Genomic DNA, 22,042 nt, shown 5'->3' on the forward strand with positions numbered 1-22,042 from the left:
GCCCTGCTGTTACCCCACTGATGGGGCTTGAGTGATGTGAGCCCCTGGTGCAGCAGCGCCAATGGGCACACGCTGGTGTGAACGTCCCCAGTAACTCATTGGAGTCAGTCACTCTAGGGCAAGGCATTTACACTGAGGTTTGCGCCCAGTAGCCTGTCACCAGCAGTTGCTTTGTAGACATTTGCAAAAGATGCAGCAGTGATGGGATAATTTAGAGGTTGGGGGTTCATGGCCCAAAGCCGTCAGCTTTAGATCCAACCCACTTCAAAATGTGTTAAATCTCCTGGAACTCGCATGTTCTAGTTACCCACAGAACCATCCACTCCCTTTCTGAATCCAAGTACTTGAACTTGGAATCTTGTAGCCATGAGTTCCCAAGGATAACGGCACGTGGGGAAAGTATTTCTCCTGGCCCCGTAGATTAAGGATAGCCTAGTGGTGTCCAGTACTACCACTGATGGGTTCAAACCCCTCTGCACTGGTGGGAGGGGGCGTGAAAATTGCTGAACCTTTAAAAGCTCCAAGGGCTGGAAGCTGAACCTAGACAAAACCCAGACTGGAAATAATTTTTAGTAGTGGAGGGAATTAACCAGAGGAACAACTTCCCAGGGGGTGGTGTGGATTCTCTGCTTGGATTTTTGTCTGAAGTGGGTGCTGTAGTCACGTGCAGGAATCACTTCAGGGCAGTCCTAGGACCTGTGACGCAGGAGGTCAGACTGGGTGATCACAGTGAGCCCTGCTGGCCTCACAGTCTCTATCAAAGCAGGCAGAGAACCAGGTCTTGGAACCAGCGGGGGGAGCATAGCTGAGGAGTCTAAGGGAGGGAAGTGTCCTCAATTTCACTTCACTTCCTCCTCACTCATAGAAAGTCCACTTCAAAGCTGCAAAGCAGCACCCCTTTGTTGTGGGGAGGGAGGGGCGTCTCTGGCCCCAGACAGAAAATGCAGCTCAGGCACCAGGTTCATCATTTATTATTAGTGTAGAACACAGATCAAGGAACAGCAAACCCTACAGCATCGCTCTGAGCTCCTGCTACAACTGCTCTGTGGCAAGCCCAGCCTGCCCTCCCTCCCACAGAACAGCCCTTCACATTTTTCTGTTACAAGAAACTGCAGAATTTTTCTCCATGCAAATGACAAAGGGGAAAATCCAGCTTTGCCCCCCAAAAAACCTCGCCCCATCCCGCTCCTCCGCTTGTAACAGCATCCTCCAAACGCAAAGTGCTTAACAAACCTTAGCCCGTTGCTCCTCCCATGCCAGGGAGGTAGGCCATGGCACGCTGAACTTTCCTCCTACCGGTACATACAGCTTCCCTGCTGTAGTCTAGTCCCTGTTCTTTTAAGCAGGGGTTCGGTCCCACACAGGATCAGAGCTCCAGCCCCCTTTCTGTGCCATTTCAGCCCTTGACCAGGAACCCGGATCAGCTAATTCAGTCCTGAGTTTCCAGAGCGGAGAGGAAAAAACCCAACCACCAGCAGGCTTTTCTTTATTGCTTAGGAGAGATCTGGGCTGGTGCTGAGGTACCGTATGGCACTAAAACCCCAGTCACTCAGTAACACACTGGAAGGACTAGATCCTTCCCGGGCAGGCGTAAAGCAGAATCACAAACGGCTACTGCCCCCTTGCCTTGTGCAAATCCATTTTCAAAGTGCGTTTGATCAAGGAGCCCCGCGAGGGGAAATACTGCAGCGAGCCTCTATCAGCGTTAGTTCACAGCCCCCAACCTGTACTACGTGCGGCTTTGCAAAACATAAAGAATCCAAAGTAACAGAATGGTTTTAGCAGCGAGATCACAGCTAGGCCTACTCAACCATCTCCTACCATGGACTTAAACTAGTGCTGGGGCGGGGGTGGGGGGAAAGGGGGCAGGAGATATAGGGAGCCACAGGGCTTCCCCCACATCCTCCCCAACTTTGATCTCCTACTCTGACAATAACACTTTGCCTGAGCAAAGGGCTTCCTATATGAATTTGCACCCCACTGTGGGGGAGGGGTATAGCCCCTGTTTGCTGGGGAGGGGGGAATAGCCCCTGTTTGCTGTACAGCTAAGGAGAAGGGACTTGCCCACAGACCACACAGCATGGGAGCAGCAGAGCTGGAAGCAGAAGCCAGGAGGTCAGGTGTAGACTGCACCTGCCCACCCCCTGCATGGGAAGTGACACGGCTGCAATGGAGGCAGCATATAGGCTGGGCAAAAATGGTCTGACCCACCTGTTTTTCCTGCAGGAAATTATGTTTTCACCTACAGGAATATTCTGTGAAAACTATCTGGTTTTGGTGGAAAAAAATCTATTTTTTTTCCTTCTGTGTCAAAAAACCCCCAAACACCCGGCAATCAAAATAGTTTGGCAATTAAATATTTCAGTTCCCACAGGCTACCACAATCCCACAGTGGAGTGTAGTTCAGTTGACTCATGTCCCTGTTCTCCTATACAGATGGTGTTCCCCAGACTACATCTCCCATGATACACCAACTTTGCCTCCCCAAAAGGGGAGAGCACAGTGTACCATGGGAAGTTAGTCTGAGGAAGGATCCCAGTCTATAGAGGAGAATGGGCACAAGAAGCACCTAAACTACAATTCCCATGAGGCACTGGGGCTAGCCAGCAAGAGGAGCAACTATAATGCATCATGGGAGATGTAGTCTGACCAAGGAGCCCAGCTTGGCGGAATCAATTTTTTTTTGCGTTCTTGCAAAAAAAAAAATCAGATCTTTTCACTAAAAAACCAAACAAACATTTTCTGACCAGCTCCAGAGAGAATATTAACGCTCCTGTCTGGGAACCTGGGAAAGCCAGTTTGGCATTAAAGGATAGCTGGATTCTCATAGCTCAGAGCCGTGTGACATGGGTGGACTACAACTCCCAGCATGCAGTGCTCCAAGCTGCATTTCCCCCACCCTCCCGGAGAACTGCTGCCTCCAAGAGAGCTTCCCTGGCTGGCCAGCCCTGCTCACATGCGAGCTGGTGCCAGGGCTGAGCTCTGGAATATAAGGGAGCTTTTCTTCTGCTCTGCCCTGTAAGGGGAGCCCAGAGGGAGGACTGGTAGTGAAAGGAGAGCCCATGGAGAGCCAGGGGAGGAAATCCCAGCTAAGCAGTAGCTGGCTGTACCCAGGGCTGGATTTAGGGGTGGGCAATCGCCTGGGATGCTGGGCTTGGGGTGCTGTAAAGTCTTCAAAAGTTTAACGAATGGAGGGGGGGCCCCGAAGCTGCTTCTCACAGGAGGAACCACTTGGTTTAGGGCCGAACCTGGCTGTATCCTGCAGTCTAGTGTCCGATCCTTCAAAGCAGCCTGTGTTTCCCTGAGAGCCAGGAGAATCTGGCACACTGCAATTCCTGTTTTCCAAAAGCCACAGCTGGGCGGGGGTGTGACCCAAGGGCCTGTCCTTTGCAAACCCAGGCTCCTCCAAGGTCCCGCCCCCAAAAGTGAAGCTTTTTAAACCCTTGCCCCAAGACATGAGATGGGAGCAAAAATGTTTTTTGGGGGGAGGGGTGCGGAATCTAGAGACTGGTCAGTATCATGGGCTTAATGCCCCATCTTTAGGCTAATCATTAGTGATTCCCTGTAATAGACCCAGCCAGGCAGGATAGAAAAATGGAAACCAGCAGGCCCAGCCCTTGTTCCAGAGAGAAGCAGCAGCTCCAGCTAGGGGCAGCATATCAGAATTAAGGCCAAGGATGGAAATTAGTGAAGTGCCCTCCCCCCCAGCCTGATGGGAACAGGCACAGCTGGCAGGGACTGTGTTGAATCCACCAACGAAAGCAAACCTGGGGGGGTGGGATCGTTTCTCTGCCAGCAGAGAGCGAGCTGCCTTCGGAGCATGGGTTGAAAAGCAACCCTGGTGCTGGGAGCCAGGACCCCTGGTTCCAGCTCAGCGGGGCAGGGGGAGGAACACGAGATGAGCGGCACCTCGTTCCAGGGTATTGCACAGACCCATGGCTGGAGGAGGCCCAAGGGACTGGAGCATAGATTAGGGTGCAGCTCCAGTGCCTCCAGCATCCCACTCTAGGTGGCCTTTCACCCCACGAAGTCTGTCCCACTGACCTCAGCTGGCGGGGGGGAAAGCCAAGAGCCTCAGCAGTGGGAAAGCTTGCAAAGATGCAGCCCTGGGAGATGGCCCATAAGGACAAATTCTGCAGTGGAAATCCTAGCCCAGCTCTTGCTGGGTGGCATTCTCCAGGGCAGGGGGCAGACCAGGGCTCCCTGCTGGGCTCAAGATGCATGCATGAGCACCCCCTGCTGGCATGGCCCAGCCTCCCCCATCCTGCTGATCAGCCAGCCCCAAGTTAAGTCTCTCCCCCACCCCCTTTGCATTTCCACACTGTGGCATCTCCCCCAGCTTAGCCAGGGCCCTTCCCCCTTCTCAAGTCCCTCTCCTATGCTCTAGGGAAGCTGGGGGCCAGGGCAGTGACTGTGGGCAGTGTAGCAAGACACAGAGGGGGGGATTCACAGGGAGGTGGGGCGGGGAGGTCCTGCAGTGTCTAGTCCACCACAGCTGAGCTGCACATGGTGTTCATCCCGCAGGCTCTGCTGCCCCGGTACAGGTAGTAGTAGCCCTGGAAATGGAAAAAAAGAGGGGTGGGTGAGTTCCCATCAGCCAGCAAGCCACTACCCCAGGCCTAATTCCCCCAGCACCCGCTCATTGCTGCTTAGCTTTGGGCACCCCCTTGTGGCGAGACTGGGAGGTGCAGGCTGGGAATCCCAGGAGAACCACACGGACTGGTCTCTGTGTCCAGCAGCCCTCATGGAAGACCCCCTTTTCTACTCACTGCTGCCCAGCCCTGGCTCTCTGCTGCCAGGGACGATACTGGGGAACTAGGCCAGGCTGGAAACGTGGGAGGAAACAGAGGGAGGCCAGCTTGAGCTGCTGCTGGGAGGATGCCTGGCCTCCCCTCCCTGGAGATGGGGCTGGGGGAAGGACGGGAAAGCCAGGCAGCCACTGCAGGGGAGAGGGATTGGGAGAAGAGGAACAAAGCCAGGTGGCCAGAGCAGTCTCTATCCCTGGGCACCAGCTGCTCCTCACTGGACTCACCTGCTCGCCCCAGTTCTTGCCCCAGCTGTTTTTGATGGCCCAGAAGGGGGTGCGATCACCTGAAAGGTAGAAAGGGCCATCATGAAGGTTAAGCTTGAGGGGAGGGGGATGGACAGTTCCTGATACATGGCTGGGGCAGAATCCAGGCTGCCGGGGGTGTTGCATCATTAGCCAGCACTGCCTGAGCCCCTGCTGTCAGCTTCCACTTTTATAGCAAGAGGGATTCTGTAGATTATAGAACCTGGTCATAGTAGTACCTGGACTCCTGGGTTCTATCCCCACCTCTGGGAGGGGAGTAGGGTCTAGTGGTTAGAGCAGAGCTGGGAGCCAGGACACCTGGGTTTCTCTCTGATTCTGCCAGACTCACTATGCCTTTGAGCTAGCCACCTCCCCGCTCTGTGCCCCTGGTCATTACAAATCCAAGAGAGGGGGCTGGGAGCAGCAGGGACTTGGCTCAACAGTGACACATGCTGGTGGCAATGAGAACTACCTCCTCTAGGCTGGGTAGAATGGAGGAAGGGCCAGCAAGGCCAGTCCTGGAGGGAAACAGGATGGTGCCCAAGGTGGCTCATTAGGTCTAAGGGAGCCTAGGGAATCGATGTCCCCGAGGGGTGGGGGGCCCTCCTGTGGATTCCAGACTAGCGTCACTTACGTGTCCCATACCCCACCAGCAGCACGGCGTGATCAATCATCCAGGGGTTGCAAAGGAGCCTGAAGGGGTGGGAGACTCCCCTCCTGTAGAACTGAAGGGGAGGGAGATGAGGAACATAACATTAGCCAGCTAACTGCACAGATCCCTACAATGCCACTGAGATGCAGCTGCCCCTAGGGTGGAGCACAGGACTGTTTATATAGGGATCCCTTGCCCGGTGCTGACCACCTCTGGGACGGGGAGTTCCCCTTACTGAGCCCCTGTCCTGCATCACAGCACCACCTAGTGCCAAGCCCAGGTACTGAGGCAGCACTGTCTGCAAAGGGAGAGGCCCCCTGCTGAATCTGAGCAGCAGCCACTCTCTGGCATCCCACTGGATCCAATACCACCTGGCTTCAGCTAGAACTCAGGTCCCAGGTTTTAACCCCTCATTCTGAGAGCCCCAGGGCCAGGGTAGAACATCTCAGCAGCCTCAGGGCCTTCACGCAGCTCTTTATCTGAGGCACACGCTGCATCCCCGCCCGCCCGCGCCAGGCTGTAACGACCCAGCGAGTCTGAACTCCACTGGAATCCCACCCAGTCTATAAGGATGTGGGAGCAGGTGGCTCTGCCCCGAAGCGACTGCTCACCTGCATGGCGAAAGCATTGAGTGCGATGGAGATGGGTCCGTTCTTCGCCAGCCACGCCGCGATCTCTGGAACGGACAGGATGGGTGAGTTTGGGCTGTGGCAGGGGAGGGTGCTGGGTCTATTGCAGAGCTGGCTGGGCAGGTGGCAGAAATTCCCGACCTGCCAGGCATCAGCAGCCTCCAAGGGGTCTCGGCCTCACATGGCTCATGAGGTTCCCTGTGCTCCCTGCAGCCAGGACTCTCTGGGGCTCTGGAACATGCAGCTCAGCTAGCAGAGGCTTGGTGGTGGCTGCGCTGCCCGTGACAGGTATGGGGGAGCAGCATGGTCTAGTGGAAAGGGCACTGGACTGGGACTCAGGAGACCTGGGCTGTACGCTCTGTGCCTGCCTTTCCCCTCCCACCCTCTTTAGGGCAGGGACTGTCTGTGCAGCGCCTGGCACAACACGGGGTCCCAGTCTATCCTAACACACAGCTGTGTGGAAGGGCAGGTCTTTTCCACAGGCAGCTCCGAGTCTCCCTCCCTCCCCATACCAGGCCCCGGTGACTAGAGTTAGGAGGAGGCAGGGCAGAGGCAGGAGGAGGAGCCTGGACTCACCGGTCTCGTCCCGGGAGATCTCCACAGAGCTGTTGATGTAGACGGCCACCTTGGTGGTGGAGAAGCTGCAGCGCTGCTTGTGGCCCTCGTAGCTATAATCACCCTCTGTCTCTAGGCCGCCTGGAAGGAGCGATCCCCGGGAAGGGAGGGTTAATAATGCCAGGGGCTAAGAGACAGATCCTGCTGCAGGGAACTCGCCTGGGGCTTGTACAAGACTACAGGGATCTGGAAAAGCTCTGCGATGCCCCTCAATCCCGACCCGCAGCCCCCTGCTACCCCAGCCCTGGGCTCCCCATCACCCCACCCACAGCTCAGCCACTGACCCCAATCCCGACCCACAGCCCCCTGCTACCCCAGCCCTGGGCTCCCCATCACCCCACCCACAGCTCAGCCACTGACCCCAATCCCGACCCACAGCCCCCTGTTACCCCAGCCCTGGGCTCCCCATCACCCCCACCCACAGCTCAGCCACTGACCCCAATCCCGACCCACAGCCCCGTTACCCCAGCCCTGGGCTCCCCATCACCCCCACCCACAGCTCAGCCACTGACCCCAATCCCAACCCACAGCCCCCTGTTACCCCAGCCCTGGGCTCCCCATCACCCCACCCACAGCTCAGCCACTGACCCCAATCCCAACCCACAGCCCCCTGTTACCCCAGCCCTGGGCTCCCCATCACCCCCACCCACAGCTCAGCCACTGACCCCAATCCCGACCCACAGCCCCCTGCTACCCCAGCCCTGGGCTCCCCATCACCCCCACCCACAGCTCAGCCACTGACCCCAATCCCGACCCACAGCCCCCTGTTACCCCAGCCCTGGGCTCCCCATCACCCCACCCACAGCTCAGCCACTGACCCCAATCCCGACCCACAGCCCCCTGTTACCCCAGCCCTGGGCTCCCCATCACCCCCACCCACAGCTCAGCCACTGACCCCAATCCCGACCCACAGCCCCCTGTTACCCCAGCCCTGGGCTCCCCATCACCCCCACCCACAGCTCAGCCACTGACCCCAATCCCGACCCACAGCCCCCTGTTACCCCAGCCCTGGGCTCCCCATCACCCCACCCACAGCTCAGCCACTGACCCCAATCCCGACCCACAGCCCCCTGTTACCCCAGCCCTGGGCTCCCCATCACCCCCACCCACAGCTCAGCCACTGACCCCAATCCCGACCCACAGCCCCCTGTTACCCCAGCCCTGGGCTCCCCATCACCCCACCCACAGCTCAGCCACTGACCCCAATCCCGACCCACAGCCCCCTGTTACCCCAGCCCTGGGTTTCCCCATCACCCCCACCCACAGCTCAGCCACTGACCCCAATCCCGACCCACAGCCCCCTGTTACCCCAGCCCTGGGTTTCCCCCGCATACAGCCCTGCCAATGCCCCTCAATTCCAACCCGCAGCCCCCTGCTATTCTATTTTACCTCAGCTAGTAACAGCTGCTGATCTTCCTTAACTGCCTAACCCTTGAGCTTCACCTGCTTGCTCCAGTCAGGGTAGGGTGACCAGATGTCCCGATTTTATAAAGGACAGTCCTGATATTTGGGGCTTTTTCTTATATAGGCTCCTATTACCCTCCACCCCGTCCTGATTTTCCACACTTGCTATCTGGTCACCCTAAGTCAGGGTGAGGCCTTGACCTCCCTGCATTGGGCCTGGATGGTCCTGAGCTCACCTAGCCGCTCAATGGCCTCATACGCATTGGAAGGCAGCCCCCCTCCGCAGGCATGGTCCAGTCCATCGCAGTCCACCAGCTCTGCAGGGAGAGAGACCGGCTCTTACTGACCCGAGGCTCTCAGGCTCCCATCCCCCCCAGGGAACAGCCTCCCAGCTGGTATGCTTGTGGCCAGCTGGAGCCACTCCCAAGGCTCCGTTAGGGTCTCTCAAAGCTTTGCTGGCCTCAAAGCTGTCCTCACCCCGTTGGCTGCTCCACAACTCTCGCCACCACAGGTGTTCAGCAGGTAGCATGGGCCACTGGACTAGGACACCTGGGTTCTATTCCCAGTCCTGCCACTGACCTGGGGCAAGCTCCTTCCCCCGTTTGTGCACATTTTCTCCCCCACCCCTGGTCTAGTTAGAATGGAAGCTCTGCAGGGCAGGGACAGTCTCACTGCGTGTCTGTCCAGCGCCAGGAGCATGGGGCGACCTCAGTCAGGGTCTTGTGTACAGCTCAACACGACAGGGTCCCCCACTCTTGACTGGGGCTGCTTGGCTCTACCACTAACCCAGGCCTGGTCAGGTTTGCTGACAGAGCTGAAATCAGAGTGGAAGCTGCAAACGTCTCTGGGGAGATCAGGGCACTGAAGGGGGATTAGCTCCCACTTCCTGACCTCCACCCCCAATAAGGAGTAGGAGGGGGAACCCAGCAACCAACCCCCCTTCTCCTCAAAGCAAGTTTGGGTTCTTCATTCTGGTGCAGAGATCGACTCTTAACAGGGATTTCCGAAGAGCCACCGTCTCAGGGAAACCAGCTAGGTCCAGAGAGCCTGGGAATCGGTCAGGCTCTCTGGGGTACCAGCCATGCCATGCACTCCCTCTCCTGGCTAAACAGCTCAGGGAGCTCCCCATGAGGCAAGACTGGGCAGTGCAGGCTGGGAGAGCTACAGGGTCCTGGATAAGGGATCCCCCTTATACCTGTCACAGCCCAGCCCTGGCTCCTACGCCACAAGTGCCAGCCACATACCCTGCTCCGACAGTGAGACAAGAGACCCCCGGCGCAGGAACCACTGTCCTTCCACGTTGCCAGTGACAGAGAAAGCCCAGCAGGAGCCACACATACCCTGGAAACATAAGGCCAGACAGATGATGGCCCACGAGTGACACGTCAGTATCCCAAACCCTAAGACCCTCCCAGACCCCATCAGGAAATGGTGCGGGAATGCTGGCTGCATGGAAACTCCCAGCTACTCCAGTCCTGGCCTCTCGCCGTCGAGGGTGCTGCCTGTGCTCTTTGGGATGAGACAGCGACAGCTATATTAGCACTGGTGGCATGACATCTCTTGAAGGGTTGCATGCAGGGATCAAACCTGCAACCTCTGGATCTACCTCCCTGAGGGTACATCTTCACTACCCGCCATATAGGCGGGTAGCAATCGATTTCTCGGAGTTCGATATATCGCGTCTCATCTAGACGTGATATATCGAACTCCGAACGCGCTCCCGTCGACTCCGGAACTCCACCACCGCGAACGGCGGTGGCGGAGTCGACGGGGGAGCCGCGGACATCGATCCCGCGCTGTGAGGACGGGTAAGTAATTCGAACTAAGGTACTTCGACTTCAGCTACGCTATTCGCGTAGCTGAAGTTGCGTACCTTAGATCGAACCTCCCCCCCCCCCCCCCCAGTGTAGACCAGGCCTGAGACTCTACAGCTTCTAAATCAGGTCCATTTGCTTAAAGGCATTAGCAGCCTCAGCCGCTATACCTGGTCTAGCCACTAGTGGGAGACAGAGTGTCACAGCAGGTTACATTGGCCTAAGTTCTGCAGCTGCTGCTGTCAGGGGAGGTGAGTTAACGTAGCCATGGAAACCCACCTGGTCCTTGACTTCCGTGACAGCTCCATGCTCCCGCCAGTCCCATTCGGCAGGAGGCGGGTCGCGGGGGATGACAGCCGGTTTCATGGGCCGGACCGGGAGTTTAGCCAGCAGCGGATTCAGGTACAGGGAGCGAAATTCCTCCTCTGAAAAGAGACAGAAAGCACATACTGGAGAAACGGCCAGGACTCAGGAGACACAGGGTACTTGCCTATGATCTCCTCTGGCAGGGGGCGCTGCAGAGGGTGGGGCAGGAGCACTAGCTGTGGGGAGAGCTCCCGGATACTCCAGCCCTGGCCCCACGTGTAGAGAGTGGGGAGCTCCCAGCCTTCCCTGTAGGGTGTGCTGCCAGGGCTCCATGGGCACACTGAGCCCAAAGCCATCGCCCCTCTCACCCGTCAGGTCGCTGAACTTGGTGACTCCGTACTCGGCCGTGCCCTGGTCCAGCTCCTGGATCGTCCGAGCCTTTTCCAGGTTCTCCGCGAAGATCTGCAAACGCCTCTCAGTCTCTAAACAGGGAAACAGACCCAGGGAGTCAGAGTCACTGTGAGACAGGGAGTGTGTCCAAGATAGGGGGGGCTCCCTGAAGTGTTGTAGGAGCCAGTGCAAAGGATTCTTAGGTGGGAAGAGCTGAAAGGGTGACAGGAGCTGGCTCGCAGGATTCTGGAAAGGTGGTGGGATAGGGGGCTCAAGAGATGTGCCAGCACCTGGGGCTCACCTCTTTCATCCTTGTAGCTCTTCTTGTAGGTGGTCAGGAAGTCTTTGAACAGCGAGATCAGCTGGACGGATGCATTCTAGGGACAGGGAGGCAAGCGGCTTAGAGACCTGGAAGGCTGGAGGCGGTAACTCAGTGACTGGTGCTGGAAGACACACCATCTGTCAAGGCCAGGCGAGTGCCTGGCTGCAGGGGGTGCTATAGACCCATTCTCAGCCTCCTCCTGCAGCAGGCCTGTCTCTGGAGCATTGCAGGAGGTCGGCCTTAGGGCTGGTGACCAGAGGAGGTGCCACACTGAGGCACAGCACAGGGGCAGAGTGGCAAGGGGGCAGAGCCAGAGGCCAGGGCAGTGGCACGGGGGAAGGTATGAAGCAGCATATCACAGGAGGGGACTGGAGAAATGCAACCCAGAGAAGCACCACTGCCCCAGGCGACAGACTCCCCTAATCCAGGACACATCCCCCTACCCTACCTGGGAGCAAGCGGCCTCATGTGTCCTAGTTCCAGCCCCACACACTCTCCCCACTGGGATAGAGCCACGAGTTACCATCGCTAGAAGGGAGACTGGGGCCCGTCGAGGGACAGGACAAACTGGGCTAGAGACGAGGAGGAGCGAGGCAGCCAGCCACCCACCTGGGAAAGGGCCTCTAAGTGAACTGGCTCTTCTGGTGTCTTGGCATGAGCTGGCTCCTCTGGCTCCAGGAGTGCCACACTTTGGACCTTCTCTGATGGCTCTAAACATAAGAGGAGACAGCAGACAGCACTGAAGTTAGCCCCAATGCAGTTACTGTATAGATCTCATACGCCTCAGGAGAATGAGGGCCAGTGCCCATCTTCCTCATGCCCAACAGCCTCTACTGCTTGTGCTAAAGGAGATCTCCCTTGGCTAGCAGCAGGTCCCTTATCCTGTTGGAAGACACATTCACTCTTCTAGATTCCCAGATTGGAAGGGCAGATGGAACCATTGTGGTCATCCACTCTGACCTCCTGCATAGCCTAGGCCAGAGAACCTCCCACGGCCCTTCCTGCCTGCAGCCCATATCTGGTGGCTGAGCTAGGGCATAGATTCAGAGATGCCTCCAATCCCTAAAAACTCACAGGGACAAGCTGGATTCTTCATCACTTGGACAGTTGTTCCAATAGTTAAACCCCTCCCTGTTAAAAGGGTTACCTCATTGCTAGCCTGAACCTGTCCGACTTCAGTTCTCAGCCTTTGGGTCTCAATCGGCCTCTCTCTGCTGAACTGATGAGCCCTCTGCTCTCCAAACTCTCCTCCCTGGGGACACGCTTACAGCCTGAGTTCAACTCTACACTATGGTGGCTCAGCTGCAGAGGCGTAGCTATGCCTTGTGGTGTAGACCAACCTTGAGGACTCTGAAGATCTGGGTTCTATTCCTTGCTCTGCTGCTGGCCTGTGGAGTAACCTTTGGGAAGTCCCTTCCTCTCTATAAGCTTCAGTGAGGGGGAGGGATAGCTCAGTGAGCATTGGCCTGCTAAACCCAGGGTTGCGAGTTCAATCCTTGAGGGGGCCACTTAGGGATTTAGGGCAAAAATCTGTCTAGGGATTGGTCCTGCTTTGAGCAGGGGGTTGGACTGGATGACCTCCTGAGGCCCCTTCCAACTCTGACATTCTATGATTGAACTCACATCTTCATCTCTAAGGAGCTCAGTCTATGCACAAAAATTGTATTGCTTTAACTACACCAGCCTAGTTAATGTGGTACAACCCCCTCTGTGTGCATGCAGTTATACTGGGATAGATATGCTTATGCCAGTGCAGCTATAGCTGTACAGGAAGGGGAATAAGCTATTCTGGTAAATGCACCTTTACCCCAGGAAACTGCATCCACACTAGGGCTGGGTGGATATCACTTTGTCAGTGAAACACTGTCTATGTTATATAGAGCCACTAACTGGCATAGCTATAGCAAGACAAAACAGGAGTCTACAGTGGGTCTTAGTCCCTCACTCCAGGCAGGTTTTCCAGAACTGGAATCAGTCACGCCAGAAGCTGAAGCTGGACAAATTCAGACTGGAAGCAGGAATCACATTTTTACCCGTGAGGGGAATTAACCATCAGAACAACAGATCAAGGGCTGGGGAAGATTCTCCACCACTGGGAATGTTTAAACCAAGAAGAGGTGTTTTTCTAAGAGCTCTGCTCTAGTTCAGCCAGGAATTAGTTCAGGGCCAGCCTATGGCCTGTGTTCTGCAGGAGGTCAGACTAGATGAGCACAGTGGTTCCATAGAACAGATGAATATTGTAGATCTTCTCTGAACCCTTTCCAAAGCTGTCACCATCTTTTTCACAGTGCGTCTGCCCATCTGGATGCAGCATCCCAGGAGTGGTCTCACCACTGCAGGTATCGCTGACATGCTGCCACTTCTGGGATCAGACAAGGCAGCTCTGCAACAGGGCACAGCAATGCTACACAGCAGGTGGGGAGGGGAGGACAGGACAGCCAGAGGAATCCACAAGGGGGGAATTTAGGTCAACAGAGTGGAAGCAGCCGAGCTGGAGTCTGGCCAGGAGATTGGATTAACAGACAGCTATTTGGGAAAGTGCCAAATGACTCTTTAATGGCCAGAAGTGGATTAAAGCTTCCATAACCAGTTCCTTCCACCCAGGAAATACACGCCGAGTGCGCAGGTGGTGGAGGAGCGTGGCTTTGATTCCAGTCTTAATGCTTTTGTTTACATTCTAGTCAGGATCCTTTCAAGGGATGACACCCACACAGACCCGCCATACCAGCTGGACGACACTCCTGCTTCACCAGCTTCTGTCTGTTCATCCATGGCTGACTCCAGACCTCAAAGTGACAAGACTTCCAGGAGAGAGAGAGAAAAACAGGCCTTGCGTCAGAATTTCAGAAATGAACCTTACAGAAACCTGCCTGGAGGCAGCAGGGACGAGTGGATTGGCAGGGCGTGGTGATGGTGGGGGTGGGTTCTGCTCCTGGCTCTGAGAGGACGGTGGGGTCTGCTGGGTTAGAACGGAAGGGCTGGGAGAGTCAGGACTCCTGGGTTCTATTCTTACTTCTGCTCCTAACATGTGATGCTGGGGAAGCCTCTCAGCTGTACTCTGTAAAATGGGGCCAGTGTTTCTCTAACTCCTGGATGGGGTGCATGTGCCTTAGCTTATTTGTAAAATGTTCTGGAACCCTCAGCTGAAAGGGGCCAGAGAAGAGCAGAATCACTTCTCACCCCACAGCCCTCTCCTTCCAGCCAACAGGCTGAAGCCGAGTTACTCAGCTGATCCTCCACTAACGAAAGCTATAAAAAGATCCCCTAGTTACAGTGTGTTTGGGCTAATGCCAGGTCACAAGACAACGAATGAGAGGATTCAGCAGACAGAGGCCTGGCTCATGGGACAATGACTGGAGAGTCCGACACAGGACAAATACAGACCAGCAGGTCACTTACAATGTAACCGGACTCCTGGGTTCTGTGTTAGTAACGTCCCTGTTTAGTTTCAGCGCCATCTCCCAGAGCCCAAGCTCCACTGCCTGCTTGTGATACCCCATTTTAATACTTTAAGAAACTTGCACTGGTGTGCGTGTACATACACACGTGCCCTTGCTTCTGATTTCAACCAGCAGAAGACAATCAGCTGTGTGTCTTAGCCCCCATATTGTAAACACCCAGGAGCAATTCTCCTGGAGCTCAAATGGTAGTGATGCTGCTTCTGAAATAGGTAGATCCCAGCTCTATCCTGCCGCTGCTATGAAGTCCCCTACTATGACCCCAAGGAATGTGTTTGCCTGGTGTGTGCACAGGACGGGGGTGGGGTGGGGGTCGCCCACAGAGTTCTCCCCCCATCATGCTCTGGGAACAACATCCCCTTCTAGAATCCCAATCGGGAATCAGAAAAGTCCAATCCCCAAACACCACCCCACATCTTACTGCATCCCAGATGAGACCTCCCTATGTGTCCACTCACTGGGATCCTAACTGTCTGCCTTCTCTTAAAGCAGAGCTGTGGAAACTACAGATCCCAGGATGCCATGCTCAACAATAAGTGGCCTCCACTTGAATCAAGATGAAGCAAGATATGCTGGGAGCTGCAGTACCCTCGGCCATACCTTCATACCTGTTCCATTTAATGCAAATTAAGTGTATCCTTTGGGCTCCTACTCAGTTGGAGATGTGGCCCTCAGCCTGGTGTCCCCGATTTCAGAACTCCTGGAGTTACTGAGGGAAGGAGAAAAGTAGTGATTCATAATACCTCTGCCCAGAATCTGCTCTCTGTGATAGCAGTGTAAATCCAGAACCACCTCATTCAAATCAGTGAGATGAATCCACACTTATCCTGGTGCACAGAGAGCAGAATCTGGCCCTAATCCCATGGAGGTCAGTGATGCGACACTAGAGTCACACCAGTTTAATTGACCTATTAAGAGTGGGAGGATCTGATTATGTGGACCCTGTGATGAAACAGGATTTTTCCGTAATATGTTTATGCCCCTATGTGTGCCTCTGTTTCCTCTACATTTTGTATGGCTGCCCAGTAGGGGGAAAAAGGACTGTCTGTCTGAGCCTGAATGGGTCGTTAAAAAGGACTGGCCGAGGGTGACCCCATATCAATGGAGAATCCGAGAAGCCAGTAGCAAATCCAGTCACCAGGACACTTGACACCTAACAACCAATGACCCAGAGGGAGATGGATTTCCCCACCTCTCAGCAGGGAAGCTGAGCAAGATCCCCCAGCTCCAGAACAAAGGACTTGGAAGGTGGGGGGGATAGGAACTGGCTGCTGGATGGAGTCTGGGCTCTCACCTTGGAGTTGATCAAGGACATCAGACAGAGAGAGAGAGAGAGCCTGAACTTGGAGTTTGCTACAGCTTGCTGGGCTCTGCGCTGGCCAGAATGGACCAGGACTAGGCTTTGTCCTTCATTTCTCTGTGCTCACCTAAGGACGGCCTACGCAGTGTTCCAGCTGACTAATAAACCCGACTGTTTTGACAACACTGTTTGAGTGTCACTGCAAAGGCTGGGCTAGGTACATTAACAAGTCTCTACCAGGAGTCTCTCTCAGCTGGACTCACTGAAGAGAGCTCATAGCGTGAAGCAGGAGTGCTGGAACCCCAGCGGTGAGACCTCCCGCTGGGGATCTGGTGCACTGAGGGGGTTCCTCCAAGAGACTGTAACAAAGCTGGGGGTGTTGCACCAAGCAGGTGGATCTGTGACAGATCCGAAACAAAACCACAACCCAGCACCTGGTCCTTACTATTTGTTCCGGCTCCACTGAATTTTCACAGATGGCAACATCCTGGTTTGTGAATCCATGCTGGCCGCACGATGACTTCAGCAGGGTCACATCCAGATAGTACTTGATCCCATTCACCACCTGCAGACAGAGCACAGTTCTCGGGTAGGCAGAGCATGGCACCGTCTGCTCCATTACTGCAGACCCCAGCCTAGAACTTAGCATTCAGTGACAATAAATGGGGAACTGGTGAAGACAGAACACCAGTGTTTGCCTGTGTCCGGCAGCCTTGATAAAGATTCCCCTCTATATTCATTACAGCCAAGTTCTGGCTCATCTCTACAGCAAAGGATGCTGCAGGGATCTTGTTGGGACAAATTTGGATTCAGATTTCATAGCTTATTTATTATACAGGTGAATATAAAGCATTTATAAAGCATGACCATTAGATCATCTACTCTGACCTCCCGTATAACACAAGTCAGAGAATATCACACAGTCACCCCTGTGTTAAGCCCAATAACTTGTGTTTGGCTAAAACACCTTCCAGAAAGGCAGCCAGGTTTGGACTCACAGACATCAAGAGATGGGGAACCCACCACTTCCCTTGAGAGTTTGTTCCAAGGGTTAATCCCTAATTGGTAAAAATGTGCATCTTATTTTTAATGGCAATGTGTCTGGTTTTAACTTCAGCCACTGGTCCTTGTTCTGCCTTTCTCCACTAAAGAGCTCTTTAGTACCTAGGATTTTCTCCCTGTGAAGGTACTTTCACACCAGGATCAAGATACCTTTTGATCATTTTGAGAAGCTAAATAGGCAGCACTCCTTAAGTTTTTCCACTGTCAGCCATTTTTTCCCAGCCCTCTTCTCTGCACCTTCTCCAATTTTTCAACATTCTTTCTAAAATGTGGCCCCCACAATTGGACAAATTACTCCTGTACTGGTCTCATCGATGCTACATACAGAGGTAACATGCAATCAGACAGTAATCTACCAGAAGCAGTCCTTTATAAAACTAAAGATCTCCCAGAACTAGTCTGAAGTTTGAGGGTAGATCTGTGCTAAATTTGAAGATTTTAAGCCAGGAAGGGACCACTATGATCAGGCAGGAGCCTGACACAGGACAGAAAATTTCACCCAGCGATTCCTGCATCCAGCCCAATAACAGGCCTCCAATATGCTAGCCAAACTTGAAAAGCAAAATTGACTAGAAACAAGAGTGAACCTGCCTGGTCTATTCCTCATTGTTCCGAACAGTAACGCAAAGGTGCAAGTAAAATGGAACGTACCAACACATAGGGATGTAAAGACGATAACTGGGTTATCTCCAGAAGACAGTCCTGTGCTGGCCTAGCTGTGACTAACAGGGGAACATGAAAGTCCATTAGCAAGTTCTCTCTAAGGATGTGTCTACGCTGCAGCTGGGAGGTGTAATTCCCAGGGGGGGTAGGTGTACATGCCCTAGCATGCTAAAAATGGCTAGCCACCAGAGTGCAGTCCCATCTGAGATCCTAGGAATGCACCCAAGTGGCTAGTCCAAGCCATCGCTTGAGTACATACCTAGGATCTCCAACAGGATTGGACTTGGGCAGCAAGCCCAAACCACTGCCCGGGCCCCCGCAGATTCGCTGCTATTTATGGCACGCTTGCTCAATCAGAGCTAGCCTGTGCACGTCTGCCTAGGCTGGGAGTTGCACCTCCCGCTGCAGTGCAGACATACCCTAATAGGATTTCCTCTCCTCTCGAGTCTCCTGTTAGCTTAGAATGCTTTGCCCTATTTTGAGGTCTGATAACTGGTTTATTTGTAATGTGCCAAGAGTGTGGATTAATTATTACATCATCTTATTTACCAGCATCTGGAAGGGTTAATCACGTACTTTTGTACAGGGCTTTGTAAGTGGAAAGATGCTACATATTGTTAATTACATTAATTAATTCCTGCTGGTTACAAATCCAGAATAGTGAGTCTGACTCCTCAGTCACACCACTCTGGCACTGCAAAGGGATCTTAAAGTTAGTATTTGTATTAGTGTAGCTCCTAGGAGCCCTGGCATAGAAGTAAACTGCCCCTTGAGAATATCTCCCACGCCAGTCAGGGTAGACTGAGACTGCTCCCAGCCCCCAGAGCAGAGGACGCAGCTGGAGCTCTCTGCACACGAGCTACTTTCAGCTTCCAGGACCCACAGGGGGCCATGGGAAGCACAGCATATGTTATACCTAGTGCCAGGCAGCCTCCTGCACAGCCCCAGGATGCTATGCCCTCTCTGCTCTGGAATAGGAAGACTCTGGCGCTGAGGGATCTAGAATGGAGTGCAAGATTGCAGGGGATGGGGTTGGGGGGAGGGTGTCTCCCCAGGGCTATCCTGAAAGAGAAACTTGCACAGGAATCACCAGAATGGATCAGACCCAAAGTCTGTCTAGTTAAAATCCTGTTTCTGACAGTGGCCAGTGCCAGATGCTTCAGAGGAAGGTATAAGAACCCCACAGTATGAAGATCTGGGATAACCTCCCCTCCACTCCATTAGCTCTCACCCTGGTCTCTAACAGAGATCAGCTTAAGCCCTGAAGCACAGGGTTTTATATCCCTTCCAAAATTGTTATTATGTAGGACAACTGTGAATATTCCTGATATCCATATAAATGGCCAATCCCTTTTTGAATCTTGCTAAGTTCTTGACATCAATGACTTCTAGAGGCAAGTAGTTCCAAAGGGTCACGACAGGGTGGGTGAAACATGTATTTTCTTTTATCAGCTTTTAAGTCAACAGAAACATAGGACTGGAAGGGACGTCCTGGATTATCAAGTCCAGTCCCAACTATCGCAGGCAATGCCCCATCATAGAATCCAGTCCAAAACTTATCCAGCTCCATCCTCAAATTAGCTGGGTTGTTTGCCTGGCACTGCTCCTATGGGGAGGTATTCCAGACCCTCCCTCCTAGGATGGGCACAAACCTTCTTCTCATTTCCAGCCTCAGCTGATTCCTGGCCAATTTATCCCCATTTGTTCTTCTGCCAACATTGTCCTTTAGCTTCAATAGCTCTTCTCCCTCCGTGGGGTCTCCCCCACTGTACCTAGACAGAGCAACCAGATCCCCTCTCAGCCTTCGCTTGGCCAGGCAAAACTAATCCGGCTCTTTCAGTCTCCTCTCATAAAATCAGCTCTCCATTCCCCTGATCATCAGCCTGGGAGCCCTTCTCTGTACCTGGCTCATTCAAATTCATCTTTGTTGAACATGGGTGACCACAACAGAATGGAACACGGCATTCAAGATGACGCCTTGCCAGTGCCTTGTACAATGGTATTCATACTTTCCTATCTCAACTGAAGACTTTGCCTGATGCATCAGATTAGTTCTCCCTCCATTAGAGTATCTGGGTTTCAGATTAATTTTCCTCTCACGCGGTAGCCGCAGATCTCCATGAAAAAGCTCATTTTTCTAACATGAATGAGTGTTTTGTATTATTTTTGTTCTCAATAGTATTTCCAGCTGCTCCCACTATTAGAATCTTCTGTGAGTTTCGTTCATGTGCTATTTCTCCTGAATCATCAAGTTAAATAGAGCCATGCCCTATGGTACTAATTAGGCACCTCCCCAAACTCGAACACCTTCCTGTTTATCTCTTTAGTCTCCTAGAGAATATGTCCAGCACACGTGACTGCGCTCTGATTCAAGGCAAATTGAATTATTTTTTCAATTAGGATGTTGTTTGTGAGTGACTGCAGCAGGTGTTTTCATAACATTCCAACCTACGGCAGGATTCTCCGTGTGTCCATTTGTTTAGCTATGGAAAAAATCGCATTTATCCGGGAAGGATGATTCTTTATAAACCTTTTGCTCACAAATCTATTACTCTCTCTACAGAGGTTCCAATTGTTTCATTCCCGTTATTGTACTAGGAAGGAAAGTCAGATGCACAGGGTGGTAACTGCCCTTAGAAACACACATAAGTAATCATACAGATTAGTAATTTGTTCCAGTCCACATAACCCAGTTTATGGCCCAGGTCACATAATCTAGTCCACAGCCTATATCTAGTCCATATAACCCAATCCCCATCTCCTACGGTCCTTTTGCCCTGTACATCTGTCTATAACCCCTCACTCAGTCCATAGAATTCAAACGACACCACCACCGCTTTTACTGTACATTCTAGTCTTTATCCCCAGACCAAAGCCTCTTATAGCCCAGGCTATACCCCAGCATATCAACTCCAACCCCAACGATCCATATACCTCAGGGCCTGTCTACATTTAAAACACGACAGCAGTACAGACGTGCCACTGTAGCACTTCAGGGTAGACACTACCTATGCCAATGGGGTTCTCCCATCGGCGTAGGTAATCCACCTCCCCAAGAAGTGCTAGCTAGGTTGATGGAAGAATTCTTCTGTCAACCTAGTGCAGGCTACACAGAGACTTAGGACGTGGATTTGTCACACCCCTGACCCACGTAGTTAAGATGACCTAATTTTCTAGCGCAGACCAGGCCCAGGCTTCAGGCTGCAATCCCTATTCCTTTTGTCATTGTCAAATCCATGTAACCCAATCCATGCCCCCCAGCCCTTTTGCCCTGTATCCCAGACTATGTTGCACCCCAATATACCCCTCTGCCCTGTATGAGCAATGTGTAGACCCTCAAGTCTACAACTCAAGCCAGAGCCTTTAGCCATATAACACACACTGTGCCCCCCCACCACTGACCACATAACCCAGCCCAGACCCCACTAGCCCTTGTACACTATACTCCAGTCCATATGTCCCAGCCTGTCCCTCCGCACCCTTTTTGTGCTGCACCCCATCGTCATGGCCTGATCTATATAACTCAGTCCATACCCCATCCACCCCAGTCACTAGAACCCAGTCCATGCCTCCAGCCCCTCTGCCCCGTACCCTGCCCAGTCCAAACCCCTATGCAGCCGAGGCCGTGTCCATACGATGCAGCTTGCAGCCCTTCTGCACCGCAGCACAAACCAGATCACTCCCCAGCCTGGCTCATATCACCCGGTCCGTGCCTGCAAACACGCCCCCCAGTCCGTTCTCCCCATCCCCAGCCAGGCTGCCGGTCGCCGGACACCCCCGGCCCTGGCCCTACACACGCACCGCGCTCAACCCAGCCCAGCCCCGTACCCCGGCCCCTCACCTGGGCCTGCGCCCGCCGGATGGCCCCCAGCCGGGCCGGCCCCCCGCGCTGCTCCGCTGCCCGGCTGTAGCTCTCCAGGGCGAAGCGAGCCGCCTCCAGGGCCGCAGGGTCCAGGCCGGCGTCCAGCTCCCGAAGCGCCCCGACCCCCGGAGCGGCCCCCAGCGCCGCGGGCAGCAGAAGCCCGACCAGCAGCAGCGGCAGCAGCATCTCGGCCGCGGAATGAGCGCCGCCTCCGCGTGCGGCCCGCATATGGGCTGCGGGGCGGGGCGTCCCGTTGCCATAGAGACGGGCCCACCCCCTCTAGGCCGCCAGGGGGACCCCAGTCTAGGGGACTGAGCCCCACCCATCCCTTCCCCTCACGCGCTGCTGCCCCACCCTACCTGGGTCCCCTCAGGGCCTCTGTACCCCACATACCCTAAGCACCCTACGTACACCCCTAGAGGCCCCTGGAGGCTGCTTCCTTCTAGGGACCAGAATCAGCCCCACTTCATGAGCCCTACATGGCTAGAGCTAGCTGAGATTCCCTGCCTGCTTGA

The 22,042-nt window shown here is 54.1% G+C and overlaps 1 protein-coding gene across 1 annotated transcript; it reads right to left on the reverse strand.

The window, feature by feature from the left end:
* Positions 1 to 955: 955 nt before the first annotated feature.
* Positions 956 to 21,713, reverse strand: CTSF (cathepsin F). Its single transcript, XM_045024471.1, has 14 exons — positions 21,507 to 21,713; positions 16,386 to 16,505; positions 13,908 to 13,983; positions 11,792 to 11,892; positions 11,162 to 11,237; positions 10,839 to 10,952; positions 10,444 to 10,589; positions 9,595 to 9,691; positions 8,587 to 8,667; positions 6,908 to 7,027; positions 6,314 to 6,378; positions 5,685 to 5,775; positions 5,033 to 5,091; positions 956 to 4,556 (listed from the first exon to the last, which is right to left on the reverse strand). Exons 1-14 carry the CDS (start codon positions 21,711 to 21,713, stop codon positions 4,482 to 4,484), a joined length of 1,428 nt encoding a protein of 475 aa, XP_044880406.1. The 3' UTR covers positions 956 to 4,481.
* Positions 21,714 to 22,042: the final 329 nt, after the last annotated feature.

Source organism: Mauremys mutica, chromosome 7 (assembly GCF_020497125.1).
Source record: "Mauremys mutica isolate MM-2020 ecotype Southern chromosome 7, ASM2049712v1, whole genome shotgun sequence".
Taxonomy (NCBI): domain Eukaryota; kingdom Metazoa; phylum Chordata; order Testudines; family Geoemydidae; genus Mauremys; species Mauremys mutica.

Bases quoted from the DNA above. Each gene is read 5' to 3' on its own strand.
- CTSF (XM_045024471.1), bottom strand. From the start codon at position 21,713: ATGCTGCTGCCGCTGCTGCTGGTCGGGCTTCTGCTGCCCGCGGCGCTG. The intron at 6,379-6,907 runs GTGAGTCCAGGC...TGTCCGTTCCAG, and splicing joins GATCTCCCGGGACGAGACCG to AGATCGCGGCGTGGCTGGCG. The intron at 4,557-5,032 runs GTGAGTCCAGTG...TTCCATTTCCAG, and splicing joins GCAAGAACTGGGGCGAGCAG to GGCTACTACTACCTGTACCG.